The following is a 14644-nucleotide window of genomic DNA, read 5'->3' on the forward strand; positions in this document are numbered from 1 at the left end:
TAGAAATAATTTGATTGGTGAATACAATGACATGTGACATTAGCCAGTAAAGGAATGCCATAGTACATGTATATGATGTAAATAAAAACAAAATAAAAACCAAACAGTTTATTATAGTTATGAAACATTAATTTATTCTTTGGAATTGATAAGGCATGTTTAAAATTATGATAATTAATCTTATTTGTAAATTTATTTGTAGCAAGGATACAGATATAATATATTTTAAGCCCATCATCATCAGATTGTGAACTGTTAAAATTGCCCTTCGGATGTGGTGCGTCCGTAAGCAAACCTTGTTATCTCTATTTATTGAGATGTACCGGACAGATCTCTCTTGGTCCCTAGTTGTTCATGCTCATTTATAGAACTGATCAGAAAACAAAATGGCTGATGGTACTCTTGGTCTAGCAGCATTTTGAGACTGACTGGTGGCCGTCTAAGATAATATTCTCGCTATATTTTGAAAATTAATGAAAGTATTTCTTAAACTTCAATAATATGTAGGTTCCCATTGCCTCTTAGTTATGTCATTAGAGTCTTAAAGGTGATTGGGGAAACCAAATGACAGACAGGCAGTTATTAAGACTTGAAATTCGTTAATTGTTAATTTTTGAGAAATATTAGAAAATCAGTTCCCTTTGATAAATTGAAGTTTGTTTTCATTATTTCTCAAAAAAAGGCTGTTTTTGATGGATTCTTCTCATATTTTATAGGTTTCTTTCGGTCCCTTTTTGTGCCTGTTCGTAATTGTGTCTTACCAGAAAAACAATCAATGGCAAACATGCAGCTGCCATATTGCATTTTAACAGTTGAAATTTGTTACGGCTATTTTCATGAAGTTCTTATATCTTTTTCATGGATTTCATAAATGCATGTAGGTTCCCATTGAAATCAAATCACTGAGATGACTGATCGGTCCTGACCTGATGTGTATTGGGATGGCATAGTGGTAACACACTTGCCTCTCTCGGATTTTCCGATTTCTCCCCACAGTAAGACCCATTGCAGGTTTCAATCCGGGCCAATAAGCAATATTAATATGTGTTGATATAACTTGTTTCACACTTATTGTAGAATTAAGTTAACGTTTTTACACTAAAGGGAGAAGGGAAAAGTAGAGAAAAGACCAGTCTTGAGCCAATAAAGATCAATTGGTTGTGGGCGCTAAGATCTGTCTCGGTTCTCCTGTTTATATGTGGGTTCCCATTTTTTTCAAATAAGAGTGAAAGACCAGAAAAGTAGAGAAACAATATCTTATAATAATTATATAGACCTGATAAAGATTAAATTGATGGTGCCAAGATCCCTCTGGGATATCCTGTTTGTTCAAAACAAACAGTACCTTTATTTCTTAAAATGTATAACTAGAAATAAATTTTCTGACTGCTAAATGGCAATTTGCATGGTAAAAAAAATCTGTAGAATGCCATTTCTGGTTCTTGTATAATACATTTTATCACTCAGGAGTGCTTGCAAAATACCATTGTACCTCAATTTTCATGAATGCAAAGCAAAAATGGAAGGAATAAAGTATTATGCCACATAATTTACCAACAATGTTATAGTCATGAAAGAGAACTTCCAAGGAGTCATAGACAAGTCATTTGATGGATCATTCTGTATGCTTCCATGTTTTACACCATACAGTACACATTACAAAAGACATTTATATGCATACTAAAGTAATCCAATCTCTCATATGACGATATGGACGTGAAAACACAATGCACCAGATGTTCAGAACAGGCACCTACCTTCGTTCCGGCCCTGGATTGGTCAACATTCCTTAACTTAACGAAATTCCTTAAAATAAATTTTCTGTAGGAAGGCATTGCAAAATAAAGGGAAAAAACCCAAAGAAGTATTTCTATTGTACCTTCCTTTGGAGAATATCTAGGGAATTCTTCAAGTTGATGAAACTGGTCCCTGATCTATACTTCTACACAAGAGGGTAGCAATTTCGGTGTCAAAGGTACATTATAATATCTTACTGGTGTTCCACATCTCATAGCTAAGATTTGGGTAAAATGTTACGTCACTGAACTAGATTTTAATGTGTATATTTATATATGCTATGTATTTATAGTATAATTAAGGATGTTGTATCCTAAGAACATGGTCTTGGAGCCGGTTTTAATTTCCGTCTATAATGGTGGTGACCATGCAGTCTTCTACAGAGTAAAATAGCAAATAGTGACATCGCGTGATGCATTGAAATTGGGCTTCGTTCATCAGCAGGCCAGGTTCAGTTACAGAACTGTTTAAGATAAAATATTAACTAATGTTTGGTCATAACACCTTTTCATGATCCTATTTTGTGACCTAATTCAGCTTCCGAACTAGCTTTGTCTTGCACTGTTTTATGCATATGAGGGTAACAGGATAGCTGAAGAATAATTATTCCTTCCTGAGAGTGAGACAGAAGGATCTCGACCCTCGGGGTAGGGTTTAAAGGTGGTAAGAAGCTTCAGTCTAGGGTTGAGATTCCTTCCCCTGTCTCACCCTCCAAGCACAGGGGCTTGGCACGATTTTCTAAATGATGGTCCATATATATATGTATTATAGTATAATACATATATATATGGACCATCATTTGGAAAATCGTGCCAAGCCCCCGTGCCTCCAAGGGTGTGGAAGGAGATTCTACTAGTCTCATTCCCACTGGAAGAATGATATTATTTCTCCTGCTCTATTAGATGTGTTATTTGTGCAGTGTTGACGTTATACAATACCAGACATTGTCGACTTGACTTCACATAATTAGAAAAATCGCACACCGTTTCAATCTGATGATGAGATCAGGAAAACTCAACCCGGTTTAGGTATGGCTACACCTGCCCAGGTTAAGACAAACTTATTCTAGTCGAGTAATCTAGGACTAAGGTAAAGGGTAAAATTATTTTTATCGAAGCCGTTAGCATGCATGCTAACAACGTAGACTTGAGCACATTGTACATGTCATTTACTAGATAACTAGTATCTTGAAAAGCAGACAAAATTTAAATATTGGGTCGTTTCGATTTTCTCTAATGATTCTGTTAATTACTTCTTTGATCGCTCTGTGTGAAAATACATGTTTAATGTTGTGAAATAAATTAATCATCTTCTGTAAGTGTTTGATTGTGAATTGTTTCATTTCGGTAGCTACCCTTAGCAAAAAGAAATGGTCCAAAAATCATTGAAACACCATTATAATGCCATTGAAAGACCATTTTTGTTCAGAAATCCATTGAAACGCCATTTAATTCATTAGATTTCAATGGTTATATGACCATTAAAATACCATTTTTCAGATCAATGGTCTTTCAATGGTACAAAAAAATGGTTTACTCACAGGTGAACCATTTAAATGCCATTGAAATACCATTGACTTTGTTTGACCATTATTTTCATCCATGCTCTAGAAAGAAAAGCTTTGGCTCAACCATTTCTGACCATTTTTTTGAGAAATGAAAAATAATGGCCACAGATCTAGACTTTCATATTCACCTGCACTGGAGAATTACTACCAGTATATATTTTGGATATATAAATTCTGAGTTCTACAGAATGATACTACCTTTTATTATTATAGTATAAAAGTACATTTGCATAATTAATGTAAACAATATGCAATGCAAATACATGCATGTCAATTGTCTTTACACAATAAAATAAATGTATAGAAGTAAAGTACTATATTTTTGAAGTTTCAACTTCAAATTCTGTAGAAGTTATACCCCTATACAACATTACATGTAAACTGGAATTATATGAACTTGATTCTAGTCACGGTCATACCTATTTGGAGGAGGACATACAAAGAAATCACCAGTTATTCCCACAAAATTGTTGATATTAGTTATGCACTTCAATGGGATGGCAATGCAACTTTTCCTAAATTCTATTTTCCAAACACTGCCAACAGACTTGACTTTTTTCATCGGTTCAACAAGTGCGAGGTTGATTTTATTACCGGTCTTATCATTTGACTCCATGAAATACACCACAGATCCAAATTTGTAGTCATTCTCATGAAAAAATGTTATAACATGCTGCTGTCTTTTTACAAGGTTTTTGTACAATTTCCCATATACATAAAACCCCTTCTTATACATATTGATATTATAATACTTTGAAACATTCCTAGTACACTGTACTCCATAATTAGAAATGGCAGCAAATTCATCATCACTTAGTTCCCCATTGAATAAATTCCCTACTCTGACTATACCATCTTCAATTTCATGTTTATGAATTCTTCTTGAAGCTATACTGTCAGATAACTCATGATACAGCTCAAAAACATAATCACAATCATCTATTCCCTTAAAGTATCTGTCATACATTATAGGAATGGCCTTTACAAGTCCAATAATATTTACGAGCTGGTTTTCAACACCTTGTGTACCGTGTACATGTTTGATTATGTACCCATTAAGGTCCTCAAAAATAAAACAATTGTTCACAAACAGAGGTCCTGTGTGCCTAACACAATCAACCAAATGAATCAATTGATGAAGATTCAGAGTCGTATACCTTGCTTCATACAACCTTTCAAAATTCTCTACAAAAAGAAGAAGAGCTCCCTCAGCAGTTGCAATGTCTACCGGGGATATGTTTTCCATGGACAACAAAAAGATTGCCCGAGCAAGTAAACAAAAGTGTACAAAGTATTCCTTTCTCAAGATTTTGCTCATCACTGGTATACCCCAATAAAGTAAAAAGTTACGAAATTCTGATGATTTCCAGTGAGCGATGTCATCTATCAGCCGTGGGACCCTGGTTACAAATAGTGTCGGACGAATTTCTGACAAGAATTTGTTAACAGTTTGTTTCGCATGATATACAGAGTACGGTTTACTCTTATTCGAGGCACCAAACCACAAGTTCATGAGTTGCTTGGTAGTTCCAAGGCAAATACCATGCATGTAGTCAATCACACAACTATATACTGCATTGAAATATGTCAGATACAGAAACCAGAAAGGTCCTTTATGTCCGTGAACTGTGAACTTTTTCACACCATTTTCCACATTGGTTTGAACCTTTGTCAAATCTTCAAGAATACTTTCCTTTGTTCTTGGAATTCCTTTTGGATTGCTACTATTGTATGGAAAAATATGAACTATTCCACCAGTATCAAGTTTAAGTGTTTCACCTTTATGTAAACAAAACCAGCAACTGAAATCCCCATTGTACTGATTTACATTGTATACCATAGCTCGGGCAGGCAAGTCACATGTACACGTAAGCAAGAAGCATTTACACAAGAATGAATTTCCATCACAGTCTTCAAATGTTTCCCCTTCAGTTTCCAAATGTTTCAATTCTGAATAAAGGGGTTGAAGAAAAGACCACATCTGAGGCTTTTTGGATGAAATCCAAACACCATAGAACACTGAATTCTGTCGATGTTTCCGTTTTGCGATGGGAAGTTCATTAATAAGCATGTACACAGGCCACATGCTTACATTTGAAGATTTGAACAGAGGGGCACCATCCGTATTTAGTGAAAATGACAAATTATTTTCTTCTTGCAGAATGCCGTTTTCGAAAAGATTTTTGTATAATTGTCCATCATACACATCTTTAAGATTACCATTTTTATTGTTCTTAATGTGTTGGAATCTGTGATTTCTAACGTCATTCACAAAGTCTTGAGTTTTCCATAGAGCCCTCAGTTGTGATATAAGCTTTAAATGTACAAAATATGCAACTCCTCCGGACTTTGTGAGATCCTTTCTGCACGATATACACACTTTGTCATTTTTCTCAACCTTTGAGTAACAGCTACTACAATAATAATGCAAGGTGGGAAACATGTCTTCTGTGAATTTCTTTATGAATTTTCTCAAGTGATACAAGCTACGGAATAAACTGTGTCCTTGTGGAAGCACAGCAGCGAATATTTTCAACATGTATGCTGCTGCTTCATCAGGTAACCGGAAACGAATCAAGAAACAACATATTAGAAGTACCAATAGCCCGAGACTGTACGGGGAGTCTGGAAATAACTTGCTTGATCCAGTTGATTCATCATTTGCAGGGTTTTTAGATTCTTCACTGTCTGTAAATATTTCTGTAATTTGCCGCAGGACCTCAACCCTTTCCTCAAGAATTACAGCCGTCTGTTCATCATTCACAAGATTTTCTTGGTTTCGCAGCTGATTATCATGTAACATTTGGTCTATCAAATCATCAATATCATCATCCAAATCTTTGTCCTCCATCTTGGAGAAAAAAGTATCCATAGCCTCATGTGTCAGAGAGTCTTGTACATCACTGTTAGCTCCTGCTGGTTTCTGAGGTGTGTTCTTGAGGACATTTTCATGTTCAACAAATATATTCTCATCCGTAACACGACATCGTTCATCATGATCATCAGCTGATGATATTTCATCATCATCATCATCATCATCATCTGTTTGTGTTAATTGTTTGTCATCAACGGTTGTAACACATCCCTGATTATCATCCTGTACTGTTTGTTCAGCTGACAGATGTGATGCAATTGGGGAAACAATGTTGATAGTTGACTGAAGTCTGTGGTCCTCTTTTACAACCAAGTTCATGCACTGAAAATCCTTGTCCTCATCAGACCCCTGAAATGATTATGAAACAAAAATGATAAGACTGTCTAATACAAAGTTGTTCCATTCCCTTTCTTGTTATTAATTTTACCAATACAGTGATTTAATTGCCAATTTTTTGTCACACATAATTCTTTCTTATTTTGCTTTATTTTCTTTGTGTTTCAAACTTTATGAATTTCCCCAACTTTTTTATGGACAGTTTCTTACAGCTTTTCCAGTTTGACCAGGTGCATAATAATTTAATTAATAGGCCTATTATGAAAAGAATATAACTTGGGATATTTATGTACCAAATTGTCTACGATTGTCAAAATCCTTCTAAAATCTAGTACCGAATTCAGGAAACAATTTTGAAAATAAAGTAGGAAATACAAAGAAATATAGCAAAAAACAAACCCCTAAAACGTTAAAGACTCAGCATGGCACTATGTACCGCTAATAATTAATTAATTAACCGCGTGTGTAAGCTTATGCTTTTCATACTATAAAAAAGTCTAAGAATTCCTACGCCTAACGATGCATTTCGGCACGAGCGAGTATGTACGCATTACGTCTAACATACGACGAAAAAATTGGTTAGAAAATCAAACTACATGAAGAAAATGCTTGATCAGGGGTAAGTTAAATGACGGATAGGAAAATATGACAATCTCAAAAACATTTGATGTTCTGAGTTAGATTCTAGCGCAGTGAACATGGGGGCGATCTTACCTTTTTAGAACCATAAGGTCCTCTCTTGCGTTTCTTACTAGTTGACGCGTACGGTTGATCCATTTTCTCCCTGCATACACTCTTCCTACCGTCGTAGTTTGGCTTGGTTTTACCATTCCATTATATTGGCAATGGGAATTACTTAGTTGACAATGCAACCACATGTATCCTGACTCAATCTTGATCGCCTCAGCGCTTGATGTGCATAGCATAAAAACAGGTTTCCGTGACTCTGTAGTTTCTTTTGGGAGGGAAATATTACAATGTATAAATTTTCTTTCAAAATAAATTAAACCTATTTAAAAAATGATAAAGAAATATAAATTGCGGTGCTATTAAAGCATTAAGGAAAAAAATAATTTCACAAAATTGACCACGATCGTGTCCGGTACTGTACTCAAGCATATCTGCTGCACTGATGCTGCGATTGCGCCAAAACCAAATTTGAGCAAGATGGCGACACAAGAAGATTACCTTGTTGTATACTTTACGGCAGATAGAGCTCTGCAAATTGTCAACCGCAAAAAACAAACTGTAAGATGCATAGACGAAGCAACAAGTACAGTCTCCGTAGATTATCCAACGGAGGAAATTAATGAAGACGGAACAGTATCGATAAGGGACGAACCGTATGAAGGCTCAACTGTTTTCTCTGGAAGTAAGTTTAAAATAAAATCCATGCAGTATTTTACGATTAAGTAAGGTTCATTTCTCTTTGTTTAAATTTTATTTTAGACAATGTTATTACGTTAATCAATATTTTTTGGTTTCAATACTGAACATTAATATTAGGCGCCGTGTATTGATACATGTACGATCGCGATCGGGCACCTGTATAGGTCGCGATCGAGATAATCTACATTGATGATTGACGAGCCAAAATTGATGCAACTTTTGACTTTCTGTATTTCACGCATTTTCATATTTTTTCCCTTGAATTTTTGGCTTCATGTAAATTTGTATATGTAGAGTATATAAACTAATTGCCTATGGATGCACGACTGCTGTTATATATATCGAGCTCGAGCCATATTTTTTATATACTGTGCGAGTTATTGTGAATGTTTAAACCATTTAATGTATTCGTATCCATTTCCTTTTTTTAAGACTTCGAATTATTTATAAATGTTTTGATTTCTTTTCATCAGGTGCAACATCTGCTCGGGCATTTATGAATTTCACCAAGAGCGAAGGCATAAACCTGACAGATGAAGGAGTTGTTGAGACACTTTTGTCCCTGGCAAAGGAGAGAAAGCAATCAGGAAAAAGAGGAGCCGCGACCAAGCTTAAAAGACTACTGCAGGCAAGTGATGAAATACAGCACCATACATCACAGCCAGAACAAAAAAAGGACAGAAGTGATTCTATAGCAGGTGACCATGAATATGAAAAGAAAAGTGCTAAAAAAAAGAGGAAAACGTGTACACCCCTACCTGTTAAATCGAAAGAACCAAAATTACTAGACATCATAAAACTTAATGAAATGTCTGCATTTGCCAATGTAGCTAGTGAGCCCGAGTCAGAATCTGAAAAATCAAAGACACCACCCAAAGCCACAACTGTCAGCAGGACGGAAAGGACACCTTCAAAAGCAACACCTGTCGGCGGGACGAAAAAGACACCGTCCAAAGCCACTCCTGTAGGTGGGACCAAAAAGACACCGTCCAAAGCCACTCCTGTAGGTGGGACCAAAAAGACACCGTCCAAAGCCACTCCTGTAGGTGGGACCAAAAAGACACCGTCCAAAGCCACTCCTGTAGGTGGGACCAAAAAGACACCGTCCAAAGTCACTCCTGTAGGTGGGACCAAAAAGACATTTACACCTCCCAAAGCTACACCTGTCGGCAGGACTGAAAAGACTCCTTCCAAAGCCACACCTGTCCGCGGGACCAAAAAGACTCCTTCCAAAGCCACACCTATCCGCGATACCCAAAAGACACCATCCATAAAAACAAGCCATACAAAAACTAGACTATTTGACACTTGCATTAGGCCAAGATCAGAAACATGCACATCAGAAGTTACTTCTGTAACAATTACAAATTCCAAGACTCCCTCCAAGAAAGCGTACTCAACAAAAAAGATAGAATTGGTTTTGGATAGTCAACAGGAAACATCACAAGCTGTGTTTTCTGGCCTTAGTGTTTTGAATGACCAGGACCACAATGGTTTCTCTTATTCAGAAATGCCATCAGTTCAATCGGCTTCTGGAAGTGAAAACCAGTACTATGGCTACAACGCCAATTATTCATGGGATAACCCGAAGGAATCACAAGAGGATGTACAGCATGAAATATCAAGTACCCCAGTGTATCCAGTGCACATGCCCATGTCCCAGCATTGTAATCCGATCACAGGTATGTGTTAAAAAAATATTTATAAAAAGTGTTTCGATATATATCTTAAAATCTAATTCATGCTTTTTATTGTATGTTTTTTTTATCCATCTGTCTGTACAGTACAATGGCTTGGAAGACTGAATAAATTCATCCAATTTTACAATATGTAACCTTGGTGGATTGTTGCCCTAGTCATATATATTGGATATCATTTTAAAATTCAAATTAAGGTAAATATTTGAAATTTGATTTTGCTTGTCCGGTGAGGCCTGGTATTTTTTCTTTGTTCATATAATTACTAGTTGGATTTTCAGCTATTTGATAATAACTCTAAACTCTGTCTGATAACTTAAAAGGGGTTGTATATTATACATATTGTATACAAATCCTTCTTGACATTGTCTTATATTCTTGATCATGATACTATTCAATTTGAGAATACTATTTAGATCACACAGTGATCGATACTTGTAAATAGGGATTTAACATATTAATTCTTGTTGAAAATTTCCTTTTTTTTCTCTTCATCCTTTAATAGATTACTTTAGAGAGTTGGACAACAACCAAAGAGTGACCTTGCTTGGGTTTCTGGAGCTACTGACATTGCAATTACGTCAACAGGGGGAATCTAATGGAAGAGAAATATTTGGGAACAACCAGCACTCCATGAACTCGCCAAATACTCAGGTTTTTGACAGGAATCCAAGATCATCTGTCAAATCTGCACAGAAAAGTGAAATGGTATGTACATATGCCTCATACTCATGCAGTACCTAGAAATATTTATCTTTCACATAAAATCTTCGTTAACAGTGTTAAATACTACAACTTGTTTTATCAGGTGGCCAGCAAGACCACATATACCAGATACAGTTTTCAGTCGATCCTTAACAATTTCTAGTAGTCCTTCCAAGACATCAGACAATTTTGTTAAAGTGGTAACAACAAAGACGTGTGGATTTGAATAATTTGCCAATTAAAAGTCAAGTCTTTTTACTTGCATGTACATATTTTCTCAGTTTGAAAGAAAAAGATTTAAAAATGAAAGAGAATTTCTTTCTTAGAAAAATATGTTATTGTTTAATTTACAACTTTGCCATGCTTTAGAACAACTTAAATTAGTAAGAATTATTGACCACCACTAGTATCAATCCCAGGTTAAGTAAAATGTACACATTAAATTTCTGTATTAATGGCTTTCATATTCTATGTAATTATTATAACAAATGTTTTTATTTGCTTGCAAATTATCAACACAACTGATAAAATGACTTTGTTTCAAGAAACTTGAAATACAAAAAAAATCTTTTTGTTGCAAAGTATCCAAAATATAGCTATATAAATACATTGTGTATTAAGTTTTAATGTGTACCCTAACCTATTTACTTTATTATATTTCCCAGAGACTCGTTCCCTTGATCATAGATCCAGATGACAAAGATCACTTTGCTGAAATTCTTGTGAATCCATCACAGTTAAGGGGCATAGAGAACAAGGCTGGATCCATGAAAAATCCAGCATTGTACCTGTTGAATAAAGTTCTGGACTTAGTATTTTCATTTGAAGAAATGGCCGCCAGCAAAGGTGTTAGTTCCCTCCCTATCAACAAGAGAGAGGCTATACAAGGTATGAGTAATGTCAGGAGTAAAAGAAAAAACAGTATATAGCTTTTTATAAAAGAAATTAACTTAAAATATGACAGATCTTTTTTGTTAATTGCAAGAAGCAGCTACGTAATTCAGTAATTTCACGAGTATGACAGAATATCGCAAAGTTCTGTCATACGAGTGAAATATATGTTATGTTCAACAGGAAGGCATTCAATTTTTATCCCCCGCTTTTGCTTAAAAGGAAGTTGGTGACATGGTCAAATGCCTAAAGGGCTAGGTCGCAGGTTTTGTTGGGACATTATTTGCAGGAGTTATGACCCCTTGATTAACGAAAAGAGACATTTTTTGCCGCAGTGACTCATGGTCCATTGATTAACGCAATTTGAGGCGAAAGCGAGGGATGTGAATTACAGCTTTAATACTTTGTAGTTTGATACCGACTTTAAAAGAATGGACATTAATGCCTTAATAATTGTACTATTCTTTCAGAATATCTCCATACAAGATGCAGTGCATTAAACTTTCAAGAACTATCCCAGAAGAAGTACATCACTGCTATCCAGAACAAGATTGGGAACCATAGGTTATCAAAACGAAAGAGTTGCAAGTAAGGGGAGCAGAGCAGAAAGGAAGAAAGAAGTCTGAGGGTGACGACAAACTATAAGTATTTGAGAAATTCGACAGAAATGTATCGCTTTGTGTCCCCAGATGTTGAAGAAGTAGTGTTGGGAATCAGTTGATATTTCAACATTGATGGACAAACATTTATAAATATTTTGATAATTTGCATTTATTTCATTCCTTCTAGCAGTTTCTACAATGAATTTAAGGATTAATCGGTTGGCATACTAGTACGTACATAATGCTTAACAAATGGGATTTTTCTTTGGACATTTTGTCTTATGTCTAGCTGCCGCTCACTCGCAGTTTCTTATCTTTCATTCATACCATTTCAGAGTTACAGTCTTCACCGATGAACAGTTATCATTAATATTTTATAATTAATTATGTCCCCCTAACAAAGTTGGGGGGCCATATTGTGTTTGTTTCATTTCTTATTAAATTCTTCTTTAGCTTTCTTCTATCTTTTCATGGTGAACTTGTCCGGCAGTTTCCTCCTAAACTATTGGACAGATCCTTATGAAACTTCACATGAGTATTGCTTGGGGGGCAGAAGGTGTGCAACGTGCATGTCTTGGAACAAAACTCAAAAATGGCTGCCATTTCGTGGCCTCTGATTGGTCGAAATTTAGATATTGTTTGATTTTGGTACAGATTGGTATATGGGATTGAGGGAAGCTGATCAGAATGGTACTACTTACAAAATTGTCTGAGGTTTCTGGTTTTTTTTTCCCCCAAATTTAGATATTGTTTGATTTCGGTGAAAACTCTTCCATTATCATTATTTACGACCGTTGGGGTAGTTTGGGGGACATTAATTTAACGGTTGTCCTTACAATTAGTACTTGTTATATTAAATAACATGATTGGTAGTAATTTAATCTAATACAGAACTGTCGTTCTCTTCTAGGTAGTACATGAAGTGAAAGTGAACCTCATAATCAATTAATAAGAATTGGTTGCCTTTCGATTAGATATCAAATATGATCGATCATCGGAACAACACTGTTAAACCATGTTGCAAAAATGTCCATCTTGTTAAATCGGTTCCTGTTATGTAATTGTCACTCTTGTAATTAACATTTAATACTGGTTTAGGACCACTATGCATTTAAGGAAACCTTTTTTTCTGTTATAAACATTATGTCTTTGGATTGTTCTTACCTGTAGAAATGGCATATTCCTTTGTATAAATTGTTTCTTTGTTCAAATTCATATAAGAAGAAAAACGCAACTCCGGAAATCCAAATTTTAAAAATTTATTCAAAGATTAAAATACAAAACATTATGATATTTATCCATGCAGAAATGTTTCATATCATGTAAAATTAAATTTTTGACAAAATAGAATGTCTGTAACAGGCCTAGGACGGACATGCATGTTGTACCATGGCCAGAAACTGTTGCAATGGTAACAAAAATGTGACTTTTTTTTCAGTTGTCCTGACTTATGATATTGGTCTAAGATAATTACCAAATATGAAAATCTAAAAAATATGTGCCATGCTTTCGTATTGATTTCTCTTTTTTTTTAAACTGAAATTTAAGCTAGGCATTTCTGTAGAGTATCTCAAATACTTGAGTATGCCCAAAAAGGTGAAAGCTATTTTGAAAGAAACACATATTGTCACCAGTGATGTTTCTCTATGTACTTCTTTTTGGATACCAGAAATTAATAAAATAAACACATGCAAATGAAAAAGAAGCAATATTCTGAGGTTATCTTTATTTAAAGTTGGATATGTTTTCTCAATTATTAGCCCATCATCAGATTCATTGTGGGCTATTATTCAATTCACCTATCAATGTTAGTCACAATACAGCATAATGTAACAAAACCAAGAAGATTCAAGGGAAAAGATCTGCTTGACTGCTTAATGAATGGAGTGACTGATGGAGATCAAACAATGTCTGAGGGATAGTCCAGTAAAAAAATCTACCACCACCCTAGGACACCCAGGTCATATTTAGAGTTACCACCCTTCGAGTTTTATTAATAATTTTGATGAACACCGTAAATTGAACACTAGAAAACCACACCATGAATATAGAAGTGATTTGATTATTCTAGGTTCCTGGGTTCAGATACATGTAGATAGACGGAGTCTTGGAATGCCATTGAATTACCATTGTTTTTTTCTTAAAACCATTGATATACCATTGAAATTTATTTCCAAGACCATTGAAATGCCATTAAAATACCATTAAAATACCATTTAAATACCATTGAAAAACCATTGAAATACCATTGTTTCATGATACCTTATTTAGCAAACTAATTTAAATATTTCGGCTCATTTCAATGGCGTTTCAATGGTGTTCAAATGGTGTTTCAATGGTTCTTCATGAGAAGCATTGATCAACCTAAATAAATGGTATTTCAATGGCTTATCAATGGTTTTGAAGTAATGCTATTTCAATGGTATTTTAATGCCATTGCATTTTGCTAAGGGTAGTAATGTAAGAAAAATTCATAATGAAATATATTATGAATAATTACCAGAAAGTTAGCTGTTTGTCAGTCCATCCGTCTGTCGGGCGTCAGCAAATTTTATTGACCGATTCATATGAAAATTGGTCCAGATGCTCAGTTCACATAAATGTACTCTAAGTTAAATGTCAAGTTCAAAGGTCATCAGGTCAAGGTCAAATTCTGCATGTTTTCACTGCTGAACATTTTGTTATGACATGATGAAGCAAAGTTGTTCAGAATTCAACAAGAAGTGTACTTACCAAGCGTCAAGTCAGAGGTCAAGGTCAAACTTTGTAGGTTTTCACTGACGAA

The 14644-nt window shown here is 35.1% G+C and overlaps 2 protein-coding genes across 2 annotated transcripts; one reads left to right on the forward strand and one right to left on the reverse strand.

Moving 5' to 3' along the window:
• Positions 1–3550: 3550 nt before the first annotated feature.
• LOC117316661 lies at positions 3551–7545 on the reverse strand. Its single transcript, XM_033871363.1, has 2 exons — positions 7290–7545; positions 3551–6587 (listed from the first exon to the last, which is right to left on the reverse strand). The coding sequence occupies exons 1-2, from the start codon at positions 7350–7352 to the stop codon at positions 3768–3770; spliced, it is 2883 nt and encodes a 960-aa protein (XP_033727254.1). The 5' UTR covers positions 7353–7545; the 3' UTR covers positions 3551–3767.
• Positions 7546–7586: 41 nt separating this feature from the next.
• LOC117316662 lies at positions 7587–13769 on the forward strand. Its single transcript, XM_033871364.1, has 5 exons — positions 7587–7947; positions 8438–9646; positions 10167–10369; positions 11032–11254; positions 11728–13769. Exons 1-5 carry the CDS (start codon positions 7743–7745, stop codon positions 11847–11849), a joined length of 1962 nt encoding a protein of 653 aa, XP_033727255.1. The 5' UTR covers positions 7587–7742; the 3' UTR covers positions 11850–13769.
• The last annotated feature ends 875 nt before the right edge of the window (positions 13770–14644 follow it).

The sequence above is a fragment of the Pecten maximus genome, chromosome 18 (genome assembly GCF_902652985.1).
Source record: "Pecten maximus chromosome 18, xPecMax1.1, whole genome shotgun sequence".
Taxonomy (NCBI): Eukaryota; Metazoa; Mollusca; class Bivalvia; order Pectinida; family Pectinidae; genus Pecten; species Pecten maximus.

Bases quoted from the DNA above. Each gene is read 5' to 3' on its own strand.
- LOC117316661 (XM_033871363.1), bottom strand. From the start codon at position 7,352: ATGGATCAACCGTACGCGTCAACTAGTAAGAAACGCAAGAGAGGACCT. The intron at 6,588-7,289 runs GTAAGATCGCCC...TAATCATTTCAG, and splicing joins GACCTTATGGTTCTAAAAAG to GGGTCTGATGAGGACAAGGA.
- LOC117316662 (XM_033871364.1), top strand. From the start codon at position 7,743: ATGGCGACACAAGAAGATTACCTTGTTGTATACTTTACGGCAGATAGA. The intron at 9,647-10,166 runs GTATGTGTTAAA...ATCCTTTAATAG, and splicing joins GCATTGTAATCCGATCACAG to ATTACTTTAGAGAGTTGGAC. The intron at 10,370-11,031 runs GTATGTACATAT...TATATTTCCCAG, and splicing joins CTGCACAGAAAAGTGAAATG to AGACTCGTTCCCTTGATCAT.